The sequence below is a fragment of the Felis catus genome, chromosome C1 (assembly GCF_018350175.1).
Source record: "Felis catus isolate Fca126 chromosome C1, F.catus_Fca126_mat1.0, whole genome shotgun sequence".
Taxonomy (NCBI): Eukaryota; Metazoa; Chordata; class Mammalia; order Carnivora; family Felidae; genus Felis; species Felis catus.
The window spans coordinates 216,647,590-216,666,452 of NC_058375.1; the positions used below are offsets into that span (position 1 = coordinate 216,647,590).

The 18,863-nt window shown below is 53.1% G+C and overlaps 1 protein-coding gene across 17 annotated transcripts in view; it reads left to right on the forward strand.

Annotated features, from left to right (window-relative positions):
- The window catches only part of AGAP1 (ArfGAP with GTPase domain, ankyrin repeat and PH domain 1), a 554,841-nt gene that overhangs the window by 171,706 nt on the left and 364,272 nt on the right, over positions 1-18,863 (forward strand). For all 17 annotated transcript variants that reach the window (XM_023259842.2, XM_023259844.2, XM_023259845.2 and 14 more), the window contains exon 2: positions 18,266-18,324. In XM_023259842.2, the coding sequence (XP_023115610.1) occupies positions 18,266-18,324 (59 nt within the window). The remainder of the gene's footprint in view (positions 1-18,265; positions 18,325-18,863) is intronic.

Genomic DNA, 18,863 nt, shown 5'->3' on the forward strand with positions numbered 1-18,863 from the left:
CTTTCCAGAGGCTGTGCTAGCCGGTGACAGAGTCTCCTAGGCAGGAATTTCCACACACTTCCATTACAGTAAACAAAAGTAAACTGAACACATCTTGAAAATCTGGTTGCAGCCTCAAGTTAAAGAGAATCATTCGAGGGGCGCCTGGCTGGCTCAGTCAGGAGAGCATGCGACTCTTGATCTCAGGGTCACGAGTTCAAGCCCCACATTGGGTATGGAGCCTACTTAAAAACGAAAAAAACCGAGAATCATTTGAGACGTGCCAGCATCCTGTTAAGGCCTCCGGGCGTCTGTGACTGGCTGTGATTCGCCTCTTTCTCCTCCCTGACCCACCATACAGCAGCACTGGGTCTAAAATGGTTAGATAACCACGGTCCGTTGTTGGTGCTGTACAGTGGATGCCACTGGGGACTCCCTAAGAAAATCACCTGTTGTTCTGGGTGCCCCTTGCACAGGCCCTTTCCCTCCCCTTCTCAGTGTGGCCTCCCTCACGTGGCCCCTTCTCCACCCTGCCCCCGATCCACCCTCGGAAATGAAGCACTCACCCGGCTTGGGGACAGTGGCTGATGACCTCCAGGGAGCTTGAGGCAAGTTGGGGATGTGAAGTTAAGTCTCCTGGCACAAACAAACGTGCAGTGTATCGAGAAACTTTTCAGACACCATCGTGATAGCTAGTTGCAAGGTAGACCACGTGACCAAGAGTCGTAAAACTTTCTTCAGAGGATGTGAATCAGTTAGAGTAAGTTCAGACACCAGACACGCATATCGGGTTTGATTTTGCACGTCCGTCCGAGGGGCTTTTGTATCCTAAGCCAGAAAGTGAGGGGGCATCGTTGGCGGGCTCCATGGATGGGAACCAGCCCCTCCATGGTCAGTGATCATCATGGGCAGGTGTGGACACCTCTGCATAGGTCCCCGCCCGCCCCAGCCCTGTGCTTCTAGCCTCTACCCGTATCGGAGCTCGGGGTCCACCTTCCCTGTGTGCTCTGTCAGCTGGACACCTGGCCTTCTCCTGCATCAGGTCCCCAGCGGCTCTGTGGGTGCAGCCCTCCCCCCTCCCCTTCGGCCCCCCACTCCTCCCGTCTACTTTCCTCCTTCCATACCTCTACCACCTGGGTCTGCAGGAGCAGAAGGGGCCTTCCAGCCTGCCCTCCACAGTCAGCCCTCACACATTAGCCAGAACAGAAAGCACGACTCGGGTCATCTTCCCATTGCCATCGTGATAAAATCCACTCTCCGCTCCAACAACCTCATGTCAGGCCACACTTGATCCTGCTCCCCTCCGCTCCCCTGCTCACTGCCCTCCTGAGTGGGCACTGCCCCTCCCCCTCCTCCCCATGCCAGCACCTCAGAGAAGCCTTCCTGGCTGGCCTTCCCCTAGCCCACGTCCCCCTTACCAGGGTCCCTTGTGTTCCCGCCTAGCGTCATGTGGTCTTTTCTGCGGGTCTCTCTGGGCTTGTTGGTCATCTGCTGTAAACTGGTGCTTCCCAAGGGCGGCATCAGGTAGGAGTCGGTCACGGGTATCGCTCTCGTTCTTGGCCTGGGGCCTGGCTGCAGGAGCTCCGGGTGAATGAATGAGTCAGTAAGTGCACGGGACACGGCCGTGGGCGGCAACGTCAGGATGCTGGCCGGGTGCCGTGAGCGGGCAGGGTGCTGTTCTCTGTGTCACCTGTATCAGACTCACATGCCCCCTGGGTGTGGCTGTATGGTGCGAGAACCTCCCCGGTGGGCAGCATTTCCCATCAGGTCCGGCCATTGTGGGAGGTCAGCTCCTTAGGAAGCAGGTTCTGGAAGGAGAGCACCATGCAGGACTTTCCCCGAGGCCTGCTCTCGGGAGGAGGGTGGTGTGGGGCCGCGGTGCGGTCACCAGAGGACTTCAGGCACCCCGAGAAGGTGGGCAAAGCAGGACTTTGGAAGTGGACAGTTCTCAGAGTTGTCCCAAGTTAGGTGAGGGGGCTGGGCCCTTACACCCATGACCAATCTGTGTGCCCTCCGGGGGTCATGTCCTTGGATCACACCACTGTCTTCATTCCCAGGGCAGTGACTGGAGGGGTCTCAGCTTGGAGTGGTCAGCCACCAGCGCTCCGCAGGCAGGCACGGAGGGCTGGAGGGAAGGACGGGGCCGTGCCCATATGATCACGTGCAGGTATTTCTAGAAACCCCTTAAAAGCCCATCAGAAGCGGTACTCGCCACCCTACTGCGTTAAGGGAAAATCGACTTTAATTAGCTTTTTTTTTTTTACTCACATGTAGAAAATCATCTATCTGCTAGAAATATTTTCGGTTCCTCTGCAGTAAGAGCGGTCTTACGAGTTGCTCCCTAGCAGGAGGTAATTAATGGCTTTTCCAGTTGGAAAACCTAGCCGTTTGGATGTCTTACTAATTTTGCAAAACCTACCGTGAACGTTTTATGAAAGGTGAGAGAAATCGCTCTCTGGTACCGGAAGGCGTATAGGCAACCGTCCTATAAGGTTAAGGTTTGGCTTTAAGGTTAGTAGTGTAAAGAATGAGGAATACCCAGATTAGGTGCACCTGCTTGGTTCCTGGTGTCACTAGAAGGTCAGCACGCCTCACACTCAGGACACGTTACTAGGAGTGAGTAGGCGCCAGGAGGCGTGGGGACTCAGGTTTCTTCTTCCCGGCTCAACCTGGTTTTGCGTGCGTGGGGTTAACGGATGCCCGTCGGGGCCTCCCCCAGGCGGCCTGGTTCCTCACGTGGCTGTGAGCTGTGCCAGGTGGGCAGAGAGTGTTCATGGCGGGCAGGAGATGGTGACACAGGCCCGAGAATTGGGGAGTAGATGTAGCAAAAGAGCTCGTGGCTGTTACCTTCCACGGACCTCGTAACTTCGTAACCAGGTAAGAATCTCTGGAAGTCACAGTCTGAGGACTAAGGACCGCAGAGATGATGGAGACCTTCTCCTTGTGTTTCCTTCTTCGTGATGCTTTGTGGTGCCTGGACGCTGAGCCTGACCTTTGAAGGCGCCACGGAATGCCTCCTTGATCACCACGAGGATGGGCCATCTGACACTATGGTTCTTTTTTCCTTTTTTAAAATCCCCCCCCCCCCCCAAGAGAGTGTGCGTGTCTGCGTGCATCAGCTGGGGAGGTACAGTGGGAGAGGGAGGGAGACAATCCCAAGCGGGCTCCGTGCTGAGCACTAACGCCAGGCTCGATCCCATGCACTGTGAGATCACGACCTGAGCCGAAATCGAAAGTCGGGGACTTAACCGACTTAGCCACCCAGGCGCCCCCGACACTGTGGTTCTCGGAGGCGTACAAAGAGAAAGCGTTACTGCCTTTTCTTATTACAGAAATAATACGTGCCCGTGGCAGAGAATTAAAGCAGGACCCAAATCGTTAGTGGAGATAAACCGCCCCCCCTGCTGTGAGATCCGGTTGGACGAAAACTCCAGACCACCTTCTCGGTTGTTGGATGCTATCAAACCAATCAGTTACCCCGTGTGTGACCCTGGGCTCAGGGGACGTGTTCTGTCACTCCGTTTGGATGCCCGGCGTATTATGCTGCATCTGCCATGGGGCTTCTCCATGCACAGCTGGGGTTGGTTGAGGGTGTGGTAGTTTGTCAGGGGAAAGGGGGGGAGGTCTGCATCCGTGCCGTCGCAGCAGCGACTGTTGAGCCGAGCAGGGCACGGGGGCAGGTGCACTGGGGGAACCGTGCTGGAGGACAGAGGTTAGAGGTGGGGCGTGAGTCACACGCCACAGGTGGCACCGAGAGAGTGCTGACGTGCACGGGACGCCATGAGCCCTGAGCCCAGGTATCAAGGAGATGGGCAGGGTAGTGACCGTCCTTCCTAGGGGGCCTCCTGAGCGGACTGAGGTGGGCATTTGTAGACCCCGCACGGCATCGTTAGGCAGAGGTGCCTGCCACTGATGCCTGTGACCGCTGCCAGCCCCTTTCTGCGTAATTCTTTTGTGCGGAGAACAGGACGGTGGAGAAGGGAGCGTGCTGGGGTTGGGGGGGGCGCATGATGGTCAGTGCAGGGTGGGGAGGGAGTTGGCGTGCTTGTTTTCCAGTGTCTTTTTTTAAGTGCTTATTTTTGAGAGACAGAGCGTGAGCGGGGGAGGGGCAGAGAGAGAGGGAGACACAGAATCCGAAGCAGGTTCCGGGCTCCGAGCCGTCAGCACAGAGCCCGGCGCGGGGCTCAAACTCCTGCACCGCGAGATCATAACGTGAGCTGAAGTCAGACGCCCAACCGACTGAGCTCCCCTGGTGCACCTCGTTTTCTAGTTTTTAATTCTTGCCCACGACCAGTAGTGACCCTGAATGTCAGCGGCAGAGGGGAACCCAGGCGTCACATGGGGTCCTGGAGTGCACGGCAGGCATTTACGTATTGATGACGGAGATGACCCTGTGGCTTCTGGACTTTGCAGCTGGAGTCTTGGATGTGAGGCGGGGACCAAGCCCACAGAGAGGCGGATCCGTGTTTGTTGGCCAGCACAGCAGACCAGATTAGATTTGCTGGGCATCACAGGCTAATGGGCAGCGTGTTAATCCTGTAACACAGCCACAGAATCAGCAGTGGTGCCGTGAAATCACTGCCCATTTCCTGTTGATGGGCTGCAGGGGTGCGTGTGTGTGGGGGGGGGGGTGTGGGAGGTGGGGGGGGGGAATTCAGGCTAACTCTCAAGATGAGCCCTGTCCCCATCCTGTAAAGAGAATATCCCTTTTTTTTTTTAAGTTTGTTTTGGTTTGAGTTTTATTGGCATTAAGTAGAGGATTATTTTATTTTATTTATTTATTAACATTTATTCATTTTTGAGAGACAACAGAGTGTGAGCGGGGGAGGGGCAGAGAGAGCGAGGAGACACAGAAGCCAAAACAGGCTCCCGGCTCCGAGCCGTCAGCACAGAGCCCGATGCAGGGCTGGAACTCACGAGCTGTGAGATCGTGACCTGAGCTGAAGTCGGACACTGAACCGATTGAGCCACCCAGGTGCCCCTAAATAGAGGATAATTTTAGCTGAAGACTGTTGCGAGGCCACGTGAAGGATCCGGGGTCTCAGCAGCCTGGCTGGTGGTCAGGGTGGGCTCGTTGAGGTGAGAGGGGTTGGGACCACCCCAGGCGCCAGCAGCTGTGGGTCCGCACGGAAGGCTGTTCTAGAAGAGAAGATTCCAGGTTGTGAGAGTCAGAAAGGACCCCCTGCAGCCCTTTCATTTTACAGACGATGGGACTGAGGCCCAAAGAGCCTAAATGACTTGGCTGAAAGTCGCACGTCTGCTGGGTGCGGAGCGCAGATTTGAAGCAAGCTTCCCACCTGTCCCGTCAGCTCACCTGTCCCGTGTTTCCAGGAGTCCGTCCCCATGAAGCTCCTGCAGAAGTGGTTGACCCCACGGGACTCCTCGCAGTTCCAGAGGGGTGACATTTCTCTGTCGGTGGTGGTGACAGATGAGCGGCCTCTCTGTGCCCTTCTCCCTGCCATGGGGCACAGGTGACCCTGGCCCCCTGGCTGGGGCTGTAGGGACCCGGTAAATTCTGACTGCTGGTCCCCTATCACCTTTGGATCCGTTGTCATCTGTCGTCTGCCCGTCTCTTATCATAAACATTAATCGCACCGTGAATTTAAAAATGCCACTGACTGTGTCCAATTTTTTGTGGAATTAAAATTGCCTGGCCGCGTTCTCTCCAGCACAGGACTGACTGAAATTCTGCATGTGAATTGCAAATATCTGGGCCTTCTCTCCTGTTTCCTTAGCATTTAATTTAACCAGGGAAAAGTTTGCTTATTTCAGCTTTGTCATAATGCCCACAAATGCAGCGGTTGTTGCCTACCTGGGGCATCTAAACCGCGTGGCAGAAATTCCCTTGCAATCCGTGTGTCCACTCAGACCTCAGTAAGAAAATCAGTTGTAAGCCATCTCGGAAAAATGGCTGTGAATTTAACCTCCTACCAATTTTGTTTTCTCTCGTAATGTCTTACTCCTACCTTTTCCTAAATTGTCCTTATTTCAACGTTTTCCTTTTCAGGGATCCTGCCGCTTCATTTTAGGCATTAACCTGTTTTCAGGAATCCTAACAGTTCTGTTTACAATTTTAAGTCTCGTAGAACGTGGGATTCTGACCGGTCTGAGCAACAATGTTCCCCGGCTTCTTGGCCGTGCCGGGAGCCGCTGGCAGGAGGCTCTGTGTCCTTGGCTGTGAGGGCAGGCGTGTTTGTGGTGGGGCGTGCTGCCAGGGTCACTGTGTCGGGGACACTTCACTGCAGCCCCTGTGTCATGGGCATCAGTAACGTGTCCTAACTGTTGATCGCACCGGCCATACAGTTAAAGTCCTTGCTAACCTACCCACGTTATGGAAGCTGTGACCCAAGGCCCCGACCCGAGTCCTGAAGGACAGTGTGGAGCCTACTCTGTGCTCAGAGCCTGGGATGGCGGTGTCCTGGCGGTAGAGCGGGGTAGGGCGGAGGGCCTGTCCCTCTGACTGGTCTGGGGGCCGCGCGGTGGCCATTGGTGGCCTGGACCACCATGGGCATCCGATAGGCTCTGACCCCCGGCTCACGTGGGCACGAAAGAAGGAAAGAGCTGGGGTAGGTGAGGCGTCACAGAGACCCCACGCCTGGACCCGTGCCCTCCTTGCCCCCACAGTTTTCCTGACTCCGCGAGGCGGGAGGGCGGGGGTCAGGTGTTACTGCCTGCGAGTGGGACAGGCTGTGTCCGCCTGGTTTGTGGCCAGGACCAGGGAGACCTCAGGCAGTATCTCCGGTTTGGGATTGTGGTGATGTAGAGGATAAGGTTTTTGGGTGGCAGTAGCTGGATTAGCTTCTGTTTCAGGGCAGGTTGGGGCTGACTTCTCGTAACACGGTAGTTCGCCACCCAGATGCCTATTTGATCGTGGGAATGTCCTTTTTCTCCTGAAAGTTTTGCAGCCCCTTTGAATTCCCGCAGGTCAAGTGGGGTTCCCCAGCCCCCCGGTTGAGTCTGTCCCTCTTTCCAAAACCTCTGGAGCATTGCACGGCCAGAATTCACGCTTTACAGCCGTGAGATACGCTCTGAGAGGTGAACGGCCACGTCCAGATTGCATCCTGCTGCCATAAGGCTAGCATAGCTCAAAACCCACATTTGGAAACGGTTTTTGTTTTATTGTTGGTGCCTTAACCGCATTCTTTCTGCACGAGGCTCTGTGGGCCCTGCCTTTCCTGCAACATCTCACTCCCAGTGATGGTGTCTAAGCTCGTCCCTGAGCTGTCAGGGTTTGGGAGTGAAAACTAGGATGAGACCCCGCTGAACTAAGGAGGTGGCAGGTGTGGTGTTCTGCCAGAAGTGCCGGGGGAACGTGCTTCTTTGGGGACCTCCGTGCTGAGACAGGCACCGTTTTGAGCTTGGAGACAGACCTGACACCTGTGTATGTTGAATTGCTTGTGTTCTGTCTCAGGTTAGCAAGAGGTGGGACATAGGGCTATCCGGCCTGGGGAGCCAAAGCCGCCCCCGAAAGACGTTTGCTGCTGGAACTGTTACCACCCTGGTTTTGTAACAGTGGACCAGGCATCAGGTGGAATCAGGGCCCAGGCTTTTAGTTTAGTTCTTGTTTATGAATCAACTATCTGAAGCAGCATCAGCAGTGAAATGCGTGTCCTTCTGAAGGAAACAGAGAACTTAGAAAGGCCCAGAGCTGCACAGAGGACCCCCCTCCCCCCCTTCCTGCCTGGCTCTCCTGTCCTCCTTGAGGCTGTTGATGGGCATCTGTTTTCATGTTTGAAGAGAGAAAGGAGACTTCTTCCTCTGTGTTCTCTTTCCCAGGTCCTCATGCCCTCTACTTTTCTTATCCTCAGACACATCTTCCAAGCTGTTCTTTGCACACCAGGCACAACAGTGGTGTTCTCAGGGTTTTGGAACAAGGTGCACTGTGATACACTTAGGAACCCTGTTGGGGACAGTGTAGGGAAGGGGAGTCATGATCCTCTGAAAAGTTAAAAACTTGGCACATTCTCTGGAGTTCATCTGGGCAGGCACCATTTTGCTTTGGGGGCTCTTTAGGAGAGAAGAAAGGGTCCCACTAATCGTGAATAGTGCCGCAAAGGGTTTTGGGTCACATCAGGGCTCGGGGGAAGGTACCTGGGTTGCCTTGCAGGCCGTCTGGTGGTGGGATGGAGGTGTCTTGGTGGCCCCGCTGGTCACCCTGCTTTGGGAGGGGCTTATGAAGGGGCAGCACCTTGGCAGGGAACGGGGGTGTGGGAAACTGTCTTGTTCGTGAATCTTTGAGGCCACTGAAGACAGCAACCTGAACTTCCGGGGAACCTTAATACAAACCTGGCATCCCAGTGGTTTACGCTTTATCCCATTTACTATAGAGATTCGGAGATTTTCAAATAAGAAATTAAATCCTACTATGGCAAACGGTGCCAGTGAGCTTCTGTCAAGTCCTCCATTTGCGAGACATCAGCGTATTATGTATTAGCCAGTTTGCGGCGTGGCTCTTTCCTGCTGCACTGAAATGGAGTTCTTTATTTTGTTAAGGACGTGCATGTCCTTCCTCAGCACAGAAATGATGCCACAGTGGGAGCCACGGCCTCCGCCCGCGCTCCTGCTCCGTGTGGATGTGCATGCTGTTTCCCATTGTTCCGGTTTATATTTTGGGATTACGAATGCTTTAAAGTAAAAATAAATGCTCCTTCACTTTTCTGTTGCTCAAAAGAATTTTTTTTTTTAAATAAAATCCTTGTGAAATATAAGGTTTTTAAATAAGCATCTCCGTCCCTGAGGTAATGCGTTATTTGTAAAATTTCACCCGCAGTTTCAGGTTCCTTTTTTTTTTTTTTTTTTTTTAACCCTTTGTGTGTCATTTCACAAGTTTTGCTGGGAACCTGTATTTGTGGAGCCAAACGGGATCGCAGGGGGAAGGAGAGACCATCAAGTCGTTCTAATTGTGGCCACATGCGGTGCTTCTGGTTGATCATTTGGAAGACGAAATGAGAGTCCGTAGCTCCGCTGGGGATTGAGCCCACCAGCCAAATGATGGCGAGTTTAATGTAGGGAAATGAGGTTTCTTCTCTGTTGTCCAATGAAGGTCACTGGCGAGCCTTTAGCTGCAGGCTCTGAGCCCCGAGGAAGGGCTCAGGGCCAGGAGAGGAGCTGGAGCCTAAGTGGGAGCTGAGCTCCTCTCTTTGTCTCTTTGGTTCTTGGGTAGGTAGGCCGGTTCTCACGGGCTGGGAGGTGGGGCTCTGGGGGGCGGGGCTCCGGGGGGGCGGGGCTTAGGGGCGGGACTTAATCTCTGCTCAAGTCCCTTGGAAGAACTCTTGCTTCAGCTTATTAGTGCTCCTGCCCTATTGCTCTGAATATAGGTATTTTCTGGATTTTAGAATGTGGCAGCATTTCCCCTATATGTCAGTAATTATGCCACACGGATATGATTTTTGCCTGTGCATTCATGGGCTATAGGCTGAACCATGTGAAGTTGTCATTTGTCAACCCCTTTCAACCCCAGTTACACCTGGTTCAGTGTCATGGCAATTGGGCTGGGGTCAAAAACTAACCGACAATGCCTTTTAGCTGGTTTTACTCACTGTAGACTTTCAGGTTGCTTTGTGCTGTGAGAGCTTGGCCAGTGCTTTTTGAGCCACGTGTGATTTCGGGCTCCCCCACGGCTCACTGTCACTTGTGGCCCCAACACAGCTAGCGGGCGTCCACCCCAGTGGCTGTGGCACTCCCGGAAATGGGGCACCTGAAGCCTTGTCCTTCATCCCACGCCCAGAGGCAGCAGGAGGGCTTCCCCTGTGGGTAGTCAGACCCTGTGCTGGACACAGGCCACATCATCTCTTAGGTCATTGTGGAATTAATTCACAGGGGGGAAATACCTGCATTTTACCAGTGAGGAAACTGAGGGTCCGACTCAGAAGGTCACCTAGTTTGAGGACACCGCCAACCGGGACTCCTGTCTCTCAGGCTCTGGCACGGAGTTCCCTCTGCCCTGGGACCCTGGACGTCGGGATGACAGCCAGGTGGGAGAAGCCGGGCTCCCCACCCCCGCCACGGTCTGAATTCCCAACGTTGCAATTTTACGTTTGCGACAACTGCCGAGCAGATTCTGAAAAGCTGAAGAACTGGGGTAGCGGAGCAGGGAAGTCCTGCGGGGAGCTTGTTGGAAATGCAGGTTCCGAAGTTCTTTCTTCTTTTGCTGAAGTGTATCGTTGCCACGCGATGTCACACTAATGTCAGACGTACAGCCTCGTGATTCGGCAGGCCTGTGTGTTACTGGGTGCTCTGCGGGCTAAGTGTGGTCCCCATCTGTCCCCTTACGTGTCACTACAGTGTTACTGACTTACTCCCGTGCTGTGCGTCTCAACCCCTCCTCCCCGTGACTTGTTTATTTTGTAACTGGAAGTTTGTACCTCTTCGTCGCCTTTGCCTGTCTCACCCATCCCCCCCGCCATCCCCTCTGGCAACCAGCAGCTTGTTCTCTGTACTGGTAGTGATTCTTGTTTCTGGCTTTTTCTTTTTTTTTTTTTTTTCCATTCCACGTATGAGTGACATTGTATGGTATTTGTCTCTCGCGGACTGATGTAGCATCAAACTTCCAGGTCTGTCTGTGTTGCTGCAAGTGGCAATGTCTCGTTCACGCTCACGGTGGCGCAGTATTCCCCTGTGTATACGTAGCACATCTTCATTCACTCATTCGCCTGTCTGCGGACACTCAGGTTGCATCTACGTCTCGGCTGTTGTAAATAATGCTGCAGTAAACACGGGGGTGCAGATACCCTTCTGAATTAGTGTTTGCATTTCCTTTGGGGGGAAATACCCAGTAGTGGAATTACCGGTTCACCTGGTATTTACGTTTTTAATTTTTTGAGGAACCTCCACACTGTTTTCCACGGTGGCTGCACCGGCTTCCCACCGACAGCGCACATCCCGCCAACCCGTATTTCCTGTCAAGACCCTGAAGTTCTGAGCTGGAGTCTGAGGCAGAGCGGGTGGGGGGGTAGACTTTGAGGAACACCGAAGGTAAAGAGGGAGGGAGTTGAGGTCTGCCACCGCTGATCTGACCCTTGCGCGGAGCAGCCGGGAGGAGGGAGAACCTACTCTCGGCCTCCTGTGCTGTTTCATGAGCCTGGATCATCGCAGGTGCTCAGGAGATGGTCATCAGTATCACATGTTCAGTCGTAAAACACGAGCGAAATGCTGTATTTTGTTTTCTCTGTGTGCTTCGTTCAGTATGGATGTACGGGGTTGATGGACAGTGGGAAAGTCACGTGTACTCTGGGCAATGTTCTTCTAAGTTTCTGTTTTTTTTTTTAATGTTTGTTTATTTTTGAGATAGATAGACAGAACATGAGCAGGTGAGGGACAGAGAGAGGGAGACACAGAATCCAAAGCAGGCTCCAGGCTCCGATCTGTCAGCACAGAGCCCGACGCAGGGCTGGAACTCTCCAACTGTGAGATCATGACCTGAGCCAAAGTCGGATGCTTAACCAACTGAGCCACCCAGGTGTCCAGTTTTTTTTTGTTTTTTTTTTTTGCTTTTTTTAAATGAGTGAAATCATTTGTCTCAAACCAAATTAGTTGTGATGGAAAAATTGCATTGTTTGCCTGTATCACAAAGAAATGTAATTGCATTTTGTAAAGAAGACGTGCGTTTACTCATTTCTGCGCTCCTCAGAAGTCTTTCCCAACGGTGTCACGGGCGAGACAGAATATTCGGTGTCAGTGGGAGAGGTGGAGGCAGGAAGTCCAGCAGAAACTAAAGCGTGTCCCTTTTTTATTTTGGCTTTAGTCCCCCCCCCCCCGCCTGATATGCTAATAAGATTGTTCTTTATTATTTTAAATGAAATTTACTGTTACTCCAGTAGATTCGTGTGTTTATTCCTACAGAGTGCTCGTTTTCAGCATGCAGGAAGTCACGTTACAGCTTGATGTTTTTCTGATGTCCAAGTGTAACTGCTTGGTCCAGGCTCAGCAAAAATAGGACAAACGAAGGGGTAATTTCACTGGTAGATTTTACCCCCAGCATTCCTGGTTATTGCCGGAACCGAAAGGTTAATGTGGTCTGTGGCCATCTTCACTCATGCCCCGCATTTAAATTAACTCGGAGGTGTCGGAGGAAAGTGCTGAAGGACAAGGTGCAATATCTTAGCCAGTTTGCAAAATTCTATCCGTTTCAGGACCTGAATTTTTGCCTTTAATACGTCAAGAGCGTGGAAGAGTCTGGAAGGGTCGGTGCCGCAGTGGTACCAAATACAATGGGGAGAACACGGGTTTTCTGAAGTCTAATACGGAATTATCACGCTTCCGTCTGCTTGCTGGGTCCTTTCTTCACGTGCGTTCCTACCATTAGGAGTTAGATGATCAATCTGGGAGCCCTGATGGGCAGCAGGGAGCTGATGAAGCCGTTGGGACGCAGGCACGTGACCCCACAGCTCCACCCGTGCCCCATTGTGCGTGCTCTTTGGTGCACAGGGGGGTTTCCAAAAAGGAATGTTTCTGGCTTTCAACTTGGCACATATATTTTTGGTGTAGTATAATGAGGGCCTTAAAATTCCCGGTTAAATTGGTGGTTCTGCATATGAATATTTTTGAGGGCAGACCTAAAGCCGTGTTCCTTGGTTACTGTTCGTAGCAAGCAGAGAATAAAGGGAGTTTAGTAGTCGGGACAAATTTCAAGAAAATCTGGGCAAGGGGGACCTCACCATTCTTCCTGGAATAAAAATATAAATGAACGACCGGGTGGTTTCTTCCTGTGGCTCCCTGTTCCAGATGCTCTTAGGGCCGTCCCTTACCTGTCAGCGTCTGTGGGTGTTTGCATTCCTCGGGGTCCAGAGTCTTGTCTTGGGGTGTGGCTGGACAGGGGAGGTTCTGGAAAGACAGGCTCTCTGCCCCTTGGCTTTTCTCTAGTGCTTTTCTTAGAAAAGTAGCTTGGGGGAGGGGGCGCGCCTGGTGGCTCAGTCGGTCGGGTGACCGACTTCAGCTCAGGTCATGATCTCACGGTTCATGAGTTCGAGCCCCGCGCCGGGCTCTGTGCTGACAGCTCGGAGCCTGGAGTCTGCTTCGGACTCTGTGTCACCCCCTCTCTCTGCCCCTCCCCCACTTGTGCTCTGTCCCTCAAAAATAAATAAATGTAAAAAAAATTTTTTTTTTAATATATGGAATTTATTGTCAAATTGGTTTCCATACAACACCCAGTGCTCATCCCAAAAGGTGCCCTCCTCAATACCCATCACCCACCCTCCCCTCCCTCCCACCCCCCATCAACCCTCAGTTTGTTCTCAGTTTTTAAGAGTCTCTTATGCTAAAGAAAAGCAGTTTGGACTCTGGGGAGAGGAGCTTTTCTCTGAGATCAGCTGCGCGTCTTCCGTAGCGGGGTCTCTTAAGGAACAAGGCAGGACTTTGGGATGTCTGGGGGCACGCGCGGAAGATGCTTTCCTGAGACCCACCGAGGGTCCCGGTCTGTGTGTGTGTGTCCTCTGCAGAGGGTCCAGTCTGTGTGTTTCAGAGCCTAGCAGGACGCATGTGGTTGTGTTGTCGTGCAGGGGTGCGTGCGGTGAGGGACGTGGAGGCAGGCGGGTACTGGAGCCAGCAGAGCAGGGCAGCTCCCACCTGGAGGCTCCTTTCTCTGGCACGTGGATGCAGGTTTCTGTTTGCATTTCCAAGTTGTCCGAGCTGTTCTTGGACTCGTGGGAAGGCCCTCGTCTTGCTCGCGACCTGCAGATCAGACCCGGTCAGCCGGCCCTGCACCTCGGGAGGAGGAAGCCAGATGGACACCGGTGCGGGGACGCCTTGGACCTCTGCGCTCCTTCCTGAGAAGGGGGGAGGCCTGCCTGGAGGGCAGGGGGCAGGGCCTTTCCCCTCCATGTTTGTGTGACCGCGTTCCTCCGCACCACCAGCAGCATGGGCTCAGTGCTAGGAAGTCCCGAGTCATGGTCACCCCTCAGAGGGAAGGAAAGGAGCTTAGGGGGTGCTGAGCAGGGCTGGCGGTGGCCTGGTGGCCCCTGTGCAGGTGCCGAGCGGTCCTTCTCCGTGTGGCATCTGCTGGAAGCAGACGGTGAATGTACCTATTATTAGCAGGAGTGCGGGCAGCCTTTCTGCTCTGACCCTGAAGCCGTCCTCCATCGGTGTCTCGTCCACGTCCGTGCCACGTGTGTGAGTGCCTGTCCCCTCGGGCGTGCGGGGGACCCGGACGGGAATAAAGCACTGTAGTATAAATACGCTCATGTCTCAGGCCGCCTCGCCCAACGTGGAATGACAGTCCCGGCTCAGACCTTGCATATTTAAAAAGATGATTAAGATGAAGGAAAGTCGACTGTAAAAAATACACGAAGCCAAAGCCACAAAAAAACCCTGCTAAAGATACCCTGAAATTGACCAGGTACTTTGAATCGCACCTTTCTCGTGAGCGCGAATTCTCCGAACCTCCGGGACCTCACCTTCGGCAGTGCTGCTGGGGCGGCCTCTCCGCTCGGCATCGTGGTGATGACCCTGACCCGGTGTATTCCTGTGGTTACCAAGCATCCTCACAGTCTGAGGTGTATCGGACTTGCTGTGTCTTAACACGAAGTTAAGTTGGGAAGGAACTCTGCTGGCACGCACCTGTAGTTGTTTAGAACTTTCTGGAACACCAAAACAGTAATCTGCCATGGGTATGGCCTGGGGATCTGTGCCACTTTGACAGTGGGCATTTGGGGTGTTTTCCTTCAGTTTCACATATTTTGGTTATCAACTCAGAATTTCTGTTTAATTGAAAACATCGTTTCCCCCTGATGTTGAGAAACTGGTTGTCTGCCTCTTCATGTAACTACCGACCCCACCCCTGTGACTCTGCATTAACCATCCCCCTCTAGGGCTGTGTCCTCGTATGTCTGCCTTCAGAATTCTGTTCCAGAGAAGCTAACAGTGTTTTACTCCAAATAAAAGTTCCTTATTACTTCATGGTCCCTAATCTTGGAGTTCTTTGAGCGTTTTCTTTTTAATATTATGACTTAAATTTAAGTCCCGTAATTTGAATTGGTGCCTTGTTAATGGGAAGAAATGCTTTCATGTCTTCTTTCCCTTCAGTTCTTCGACTGTGTTGGCATCCCCCACGGCACCAAACAGCTGGGGCCTTTCTGCCCCATAGAGACGGTGGCTGAGGGAGCCCCAGTGTTGCCCACAGGCTGAGAGCCGTCCATTGGGGGTGACCGCTGTGTTTTATTTTAAATTCAAATTGCGTAGCATTTAAGCCGGCGTGTGTGAGAATGCATTTTCTTAGTCCTGTCTATCCAAGAGGGGGGAATTGAGTGGGACACAGAGTGGTCTCTTCTGAAAATGAGATGCAGCTTAAATGACTTTTGATTCTAGTGGTTTGAAAACCCTCTCTCTCTCTCTCTCTCTCTCTCTCTCTCTCTCTCGTGCCCCCAATGCATGTTCATTCTTCTAGTGTCACTGCCCTGGGAACTTGAAATCGGGCAGCCGGCCTGGTCTTGGCCCGCTCACCATGAGATGGACCAGCTCCCCCCCAGGCAGGGGCCACAGCCTCCAGCCCTCAGAAAGGTCTCGACGGAGGAGAAGGATAAAAGCTTCTCCTGGGATGTCCATCTTTGAAATCTTGGGTTATTTTTCATTTAGCCTTGCCTGAGGCAGCATTCTGTTCTGACCAGCGATCAGGGTTTTTTGTTGTTTGTTTTTTTGGGTTTGTTTTTAAGTTTATTTGTTTCTTTTGAGAGGGAGAGAGAATGAGCCAGGGAGAGGCAGAGAGAGAGGGAGAGGGAGAATCCCAAGTAGCTTCCACACTGCCAGCACAGAGCCCAATTTGGGGCTTGAACTCACGAACCGTGCAATCAGGACCTGAGCCGAAATCAAGCCGAGCCACCCAGGCACCCCCGTCTAATGCCTATTTAATATTTGTTGTGATGAACACAATCTTAGGTGGTGGGTGATTTATTTATTTTTTTTTTTAATTTTTTTTTTTTCAACGTTTATTTATTTTTGGGACAGAGAGAGACAGAGCATGAACGGGGGAGGGGCAGAGAGAGAGGGAGACACAGAATCGGAAGTAGGCTCCAGGCTCTGAGCCATCAGCCCAGAGCCCGACGCGGGGCTCGAACTCCCGGACCGCGAGATCGTGACCTGGCTGAAGTCGGACGCTTAACCGACTGCGCCACCCAGGCGCCCCAGGTGGTGGGTGATTTAGAATCAGCAGTTTGTTCGTGAATCACGCTCCTTTCAATTCTTATTTTATGCCTGTTGCTTCATTGTTGTGGTTCGTATTAAAAACTATGTTGTATATGTTTTTTACATGCCAGATGGGATAAAGTTTAACAGGGTTCTGAAAAGTAACAGTGAAAAGACTCTCCTCATTGCCCCTGCCCCCAAGCCACCCGGTTCCCAAACCTTCAGTCAGGAACTGGTGAGCGGAAATATTCTCGAACAAGCCTGTGTATGTTTTTTCCACGTGTAGTATCCCCTTACGCTGGAAACGGTTGCATTTCTGCGTGTTGACGCTTCGTTTTCCCAGCCACTTTCTTCCATTATGTGGATATATCTAAATCTACCTAAGCCAGCTTTGGGTTTGTTACAAGTGACAGGGACAGGGGGACTCGCTGGGACGCTCTGTGAGTGTGCGGTTCATGTTGGGAGCGTCACTGTCATTGACTCCCCTGGATCATTGGGGTCACCCTGTAGATCTGTAAGGCCACATCCCCATTTTTTTCAAAAAGAGCAGTCGGTGACGGAAAAGACGTGTTCTGCAACTTGATAAGTAATGCTGTTCGCTCGTGAGGGTGTTAGTTACCATTCGCCCAGTGCCTGCCTGGGGTCATCTCCGTGCTGGCTCCATCATTGTTTATCTGTTTGCAGGCTCTGTTTTCTCTGGGGGCTGCTGGGCTCACCAAAGAGTGGGTGTTAAGGTGCACCCCCAGTATTTAGCCCCCAGTGTGCTGGCTCCATTGGGGGAGGGGTCAGAAGCAGCTCTCGGTCTTCGTTCTCACGAACATCTTTCCTTCTGAGTTCCTGCCAATGTACTTCTGTCCATTGCTCTGCCTGCCGGCCAGGCACTGGGGTCCCCAGGGGTCCAGTGTCTCCGGTGTTGAACACCGGTCACTTCCAGCTTCCAGCTGAGGATTCGAGGCACATGCATCAGCCTCGCATCCCCATCTGCTTGTGGCCACCCGTCTTCTCCACTGACCCGTCCTTTCCTGAGCACAGGGTCCTTTGTGATGGGTCGTCCCACCTCCTAAGCGTCTTTGCAGGGCCAGCGGAGGCTGGTTTCTTGGGCGGCCACCCGCCTTGTTTTTGTGCCACTGTGGATCGGGTTCACCTTGCTCCCTTCAGACACATCTCTCGTCCTTCTCCGTGATACCCCCCAGCAGCACTGCACGCTTATGCCCTCTGCTGCTATCCCGGCACCCGTGTTTATTTGAAACTGGTGGCATTGCTTGACTTTTAGGTATTTTGTGAATCGCGTCACTATTTCTTGGATGTAACATGGAGTGATGAACGTTTCTGATTTTGCGGAAAATACATAGAAAGTGAGAGGTGTTTGCCCTCAGCTGGTCGTAGTGGGAACGGCTGTCACCTCCTCGTGACTCCGTCTGTTGATGAGGGCATAGTGTGCGTGGTGGTGTGGGGTCTCGTCCACAAGAGACGGTGAGCGGGAGGCATGGGGAATCCGGTCCTTTGTGTCCTCTGTTGTGGGTGGGCGCACCTGACCTGCACCCGTGATGGCCACCCTGGGTGTTCTGGCCAGGGTGGGACTGGCTCTGTGGAGTCCCCACGGCGGCTGGGGACCTCTTGTCTCTCGGACGTATCGTACAGTCTTGACTGGATCTCCGCTGTGTCCTGTGTTTGGGAGGACCAAAACCCCCGCACGGTCTTCCGAACTGTCAATGGCTGTTGTATTGTGCACATGGGGATTTTCCAAGCCCAGTCATTCTCTGCATGACTTTGTTGGTGGGATTTCAGACAAGACTACCTTAGTGAAGTTCACTGACAGCTATAGGGGCAGTTCTGGGAAAGCCTGGGACCTCCTCGGTCTTCCTGATGGCAGATGAGCAGGATCAGAGGGTCTCAACTCACCCCCGGACAGTGTGGTCCTGTGGGGCTCGGACAACGGGGACATTCGAGGTGGGGAGGGACCAAGTTCTGGAAGCTCCTTGGGGTTGGATGGAGCGTGCGTTATGGTTTAGGAGACGCAGACTTGGGAGCGGGAACGGGGCGGGGGTAGCATGAGAACCTGGTCTGTACCATCCTCGGTGTGCCGGCTGGGGAAATGGCACGTTGGGGGCATTTTGACTCCGCGCTGAAGTGAGTTGTGGCCCCTGACTTTGCTTTACCTCCTGTTTTACAGATGCCTTTGTGAATAGCCAGGAATGGACATTGAGTCGATCTGTCCCGGAGCTCAAAGTGGTGAGTGGTCCTTCCGGCCTCAGTGGCTGTCCTTCCTTCCTCACCTCCTTACCCCTCAGGAGAGCGGGGCTCTGTAAGAGGCAGGACGTGATGTGTGAGCACGCTCGGCCTGCATCCCGAGGGGGCCTGCTCGTCCCCGGGGCCCAGATGGGGGGGTGGGGCACGCTTCTGGGTATGTCCCTGGGAAGGGCCGGGTGTAGCTGACCGTCGGGGACCGGAGCCCTGAGTGTGCCTGGGATGGCCACACCCGTCCGTCCATCATTCTGTCTCTCCTGCCCTTGTGCACACGCGTGTGAGAGAGCGTGTCACACACGCATGCACAAGTAGGGCTTTATTTGTCCTCTGCCGGGATGTCATGGGCGGTTTCTGTGATGAGCCGTCAAGCTCCGGAATTCATCGCTTAAACCACGCGACTGGTCGTTCACCGTATTACAGAGGAATGACATAAGATCAAAAGAAGAGTTTGTGTATTAAGAACTTTATTCTTTCAGTGAGATTATTTAAAGCTTCAAATTGCCTTCTGTAAAAAGTGACTTGGT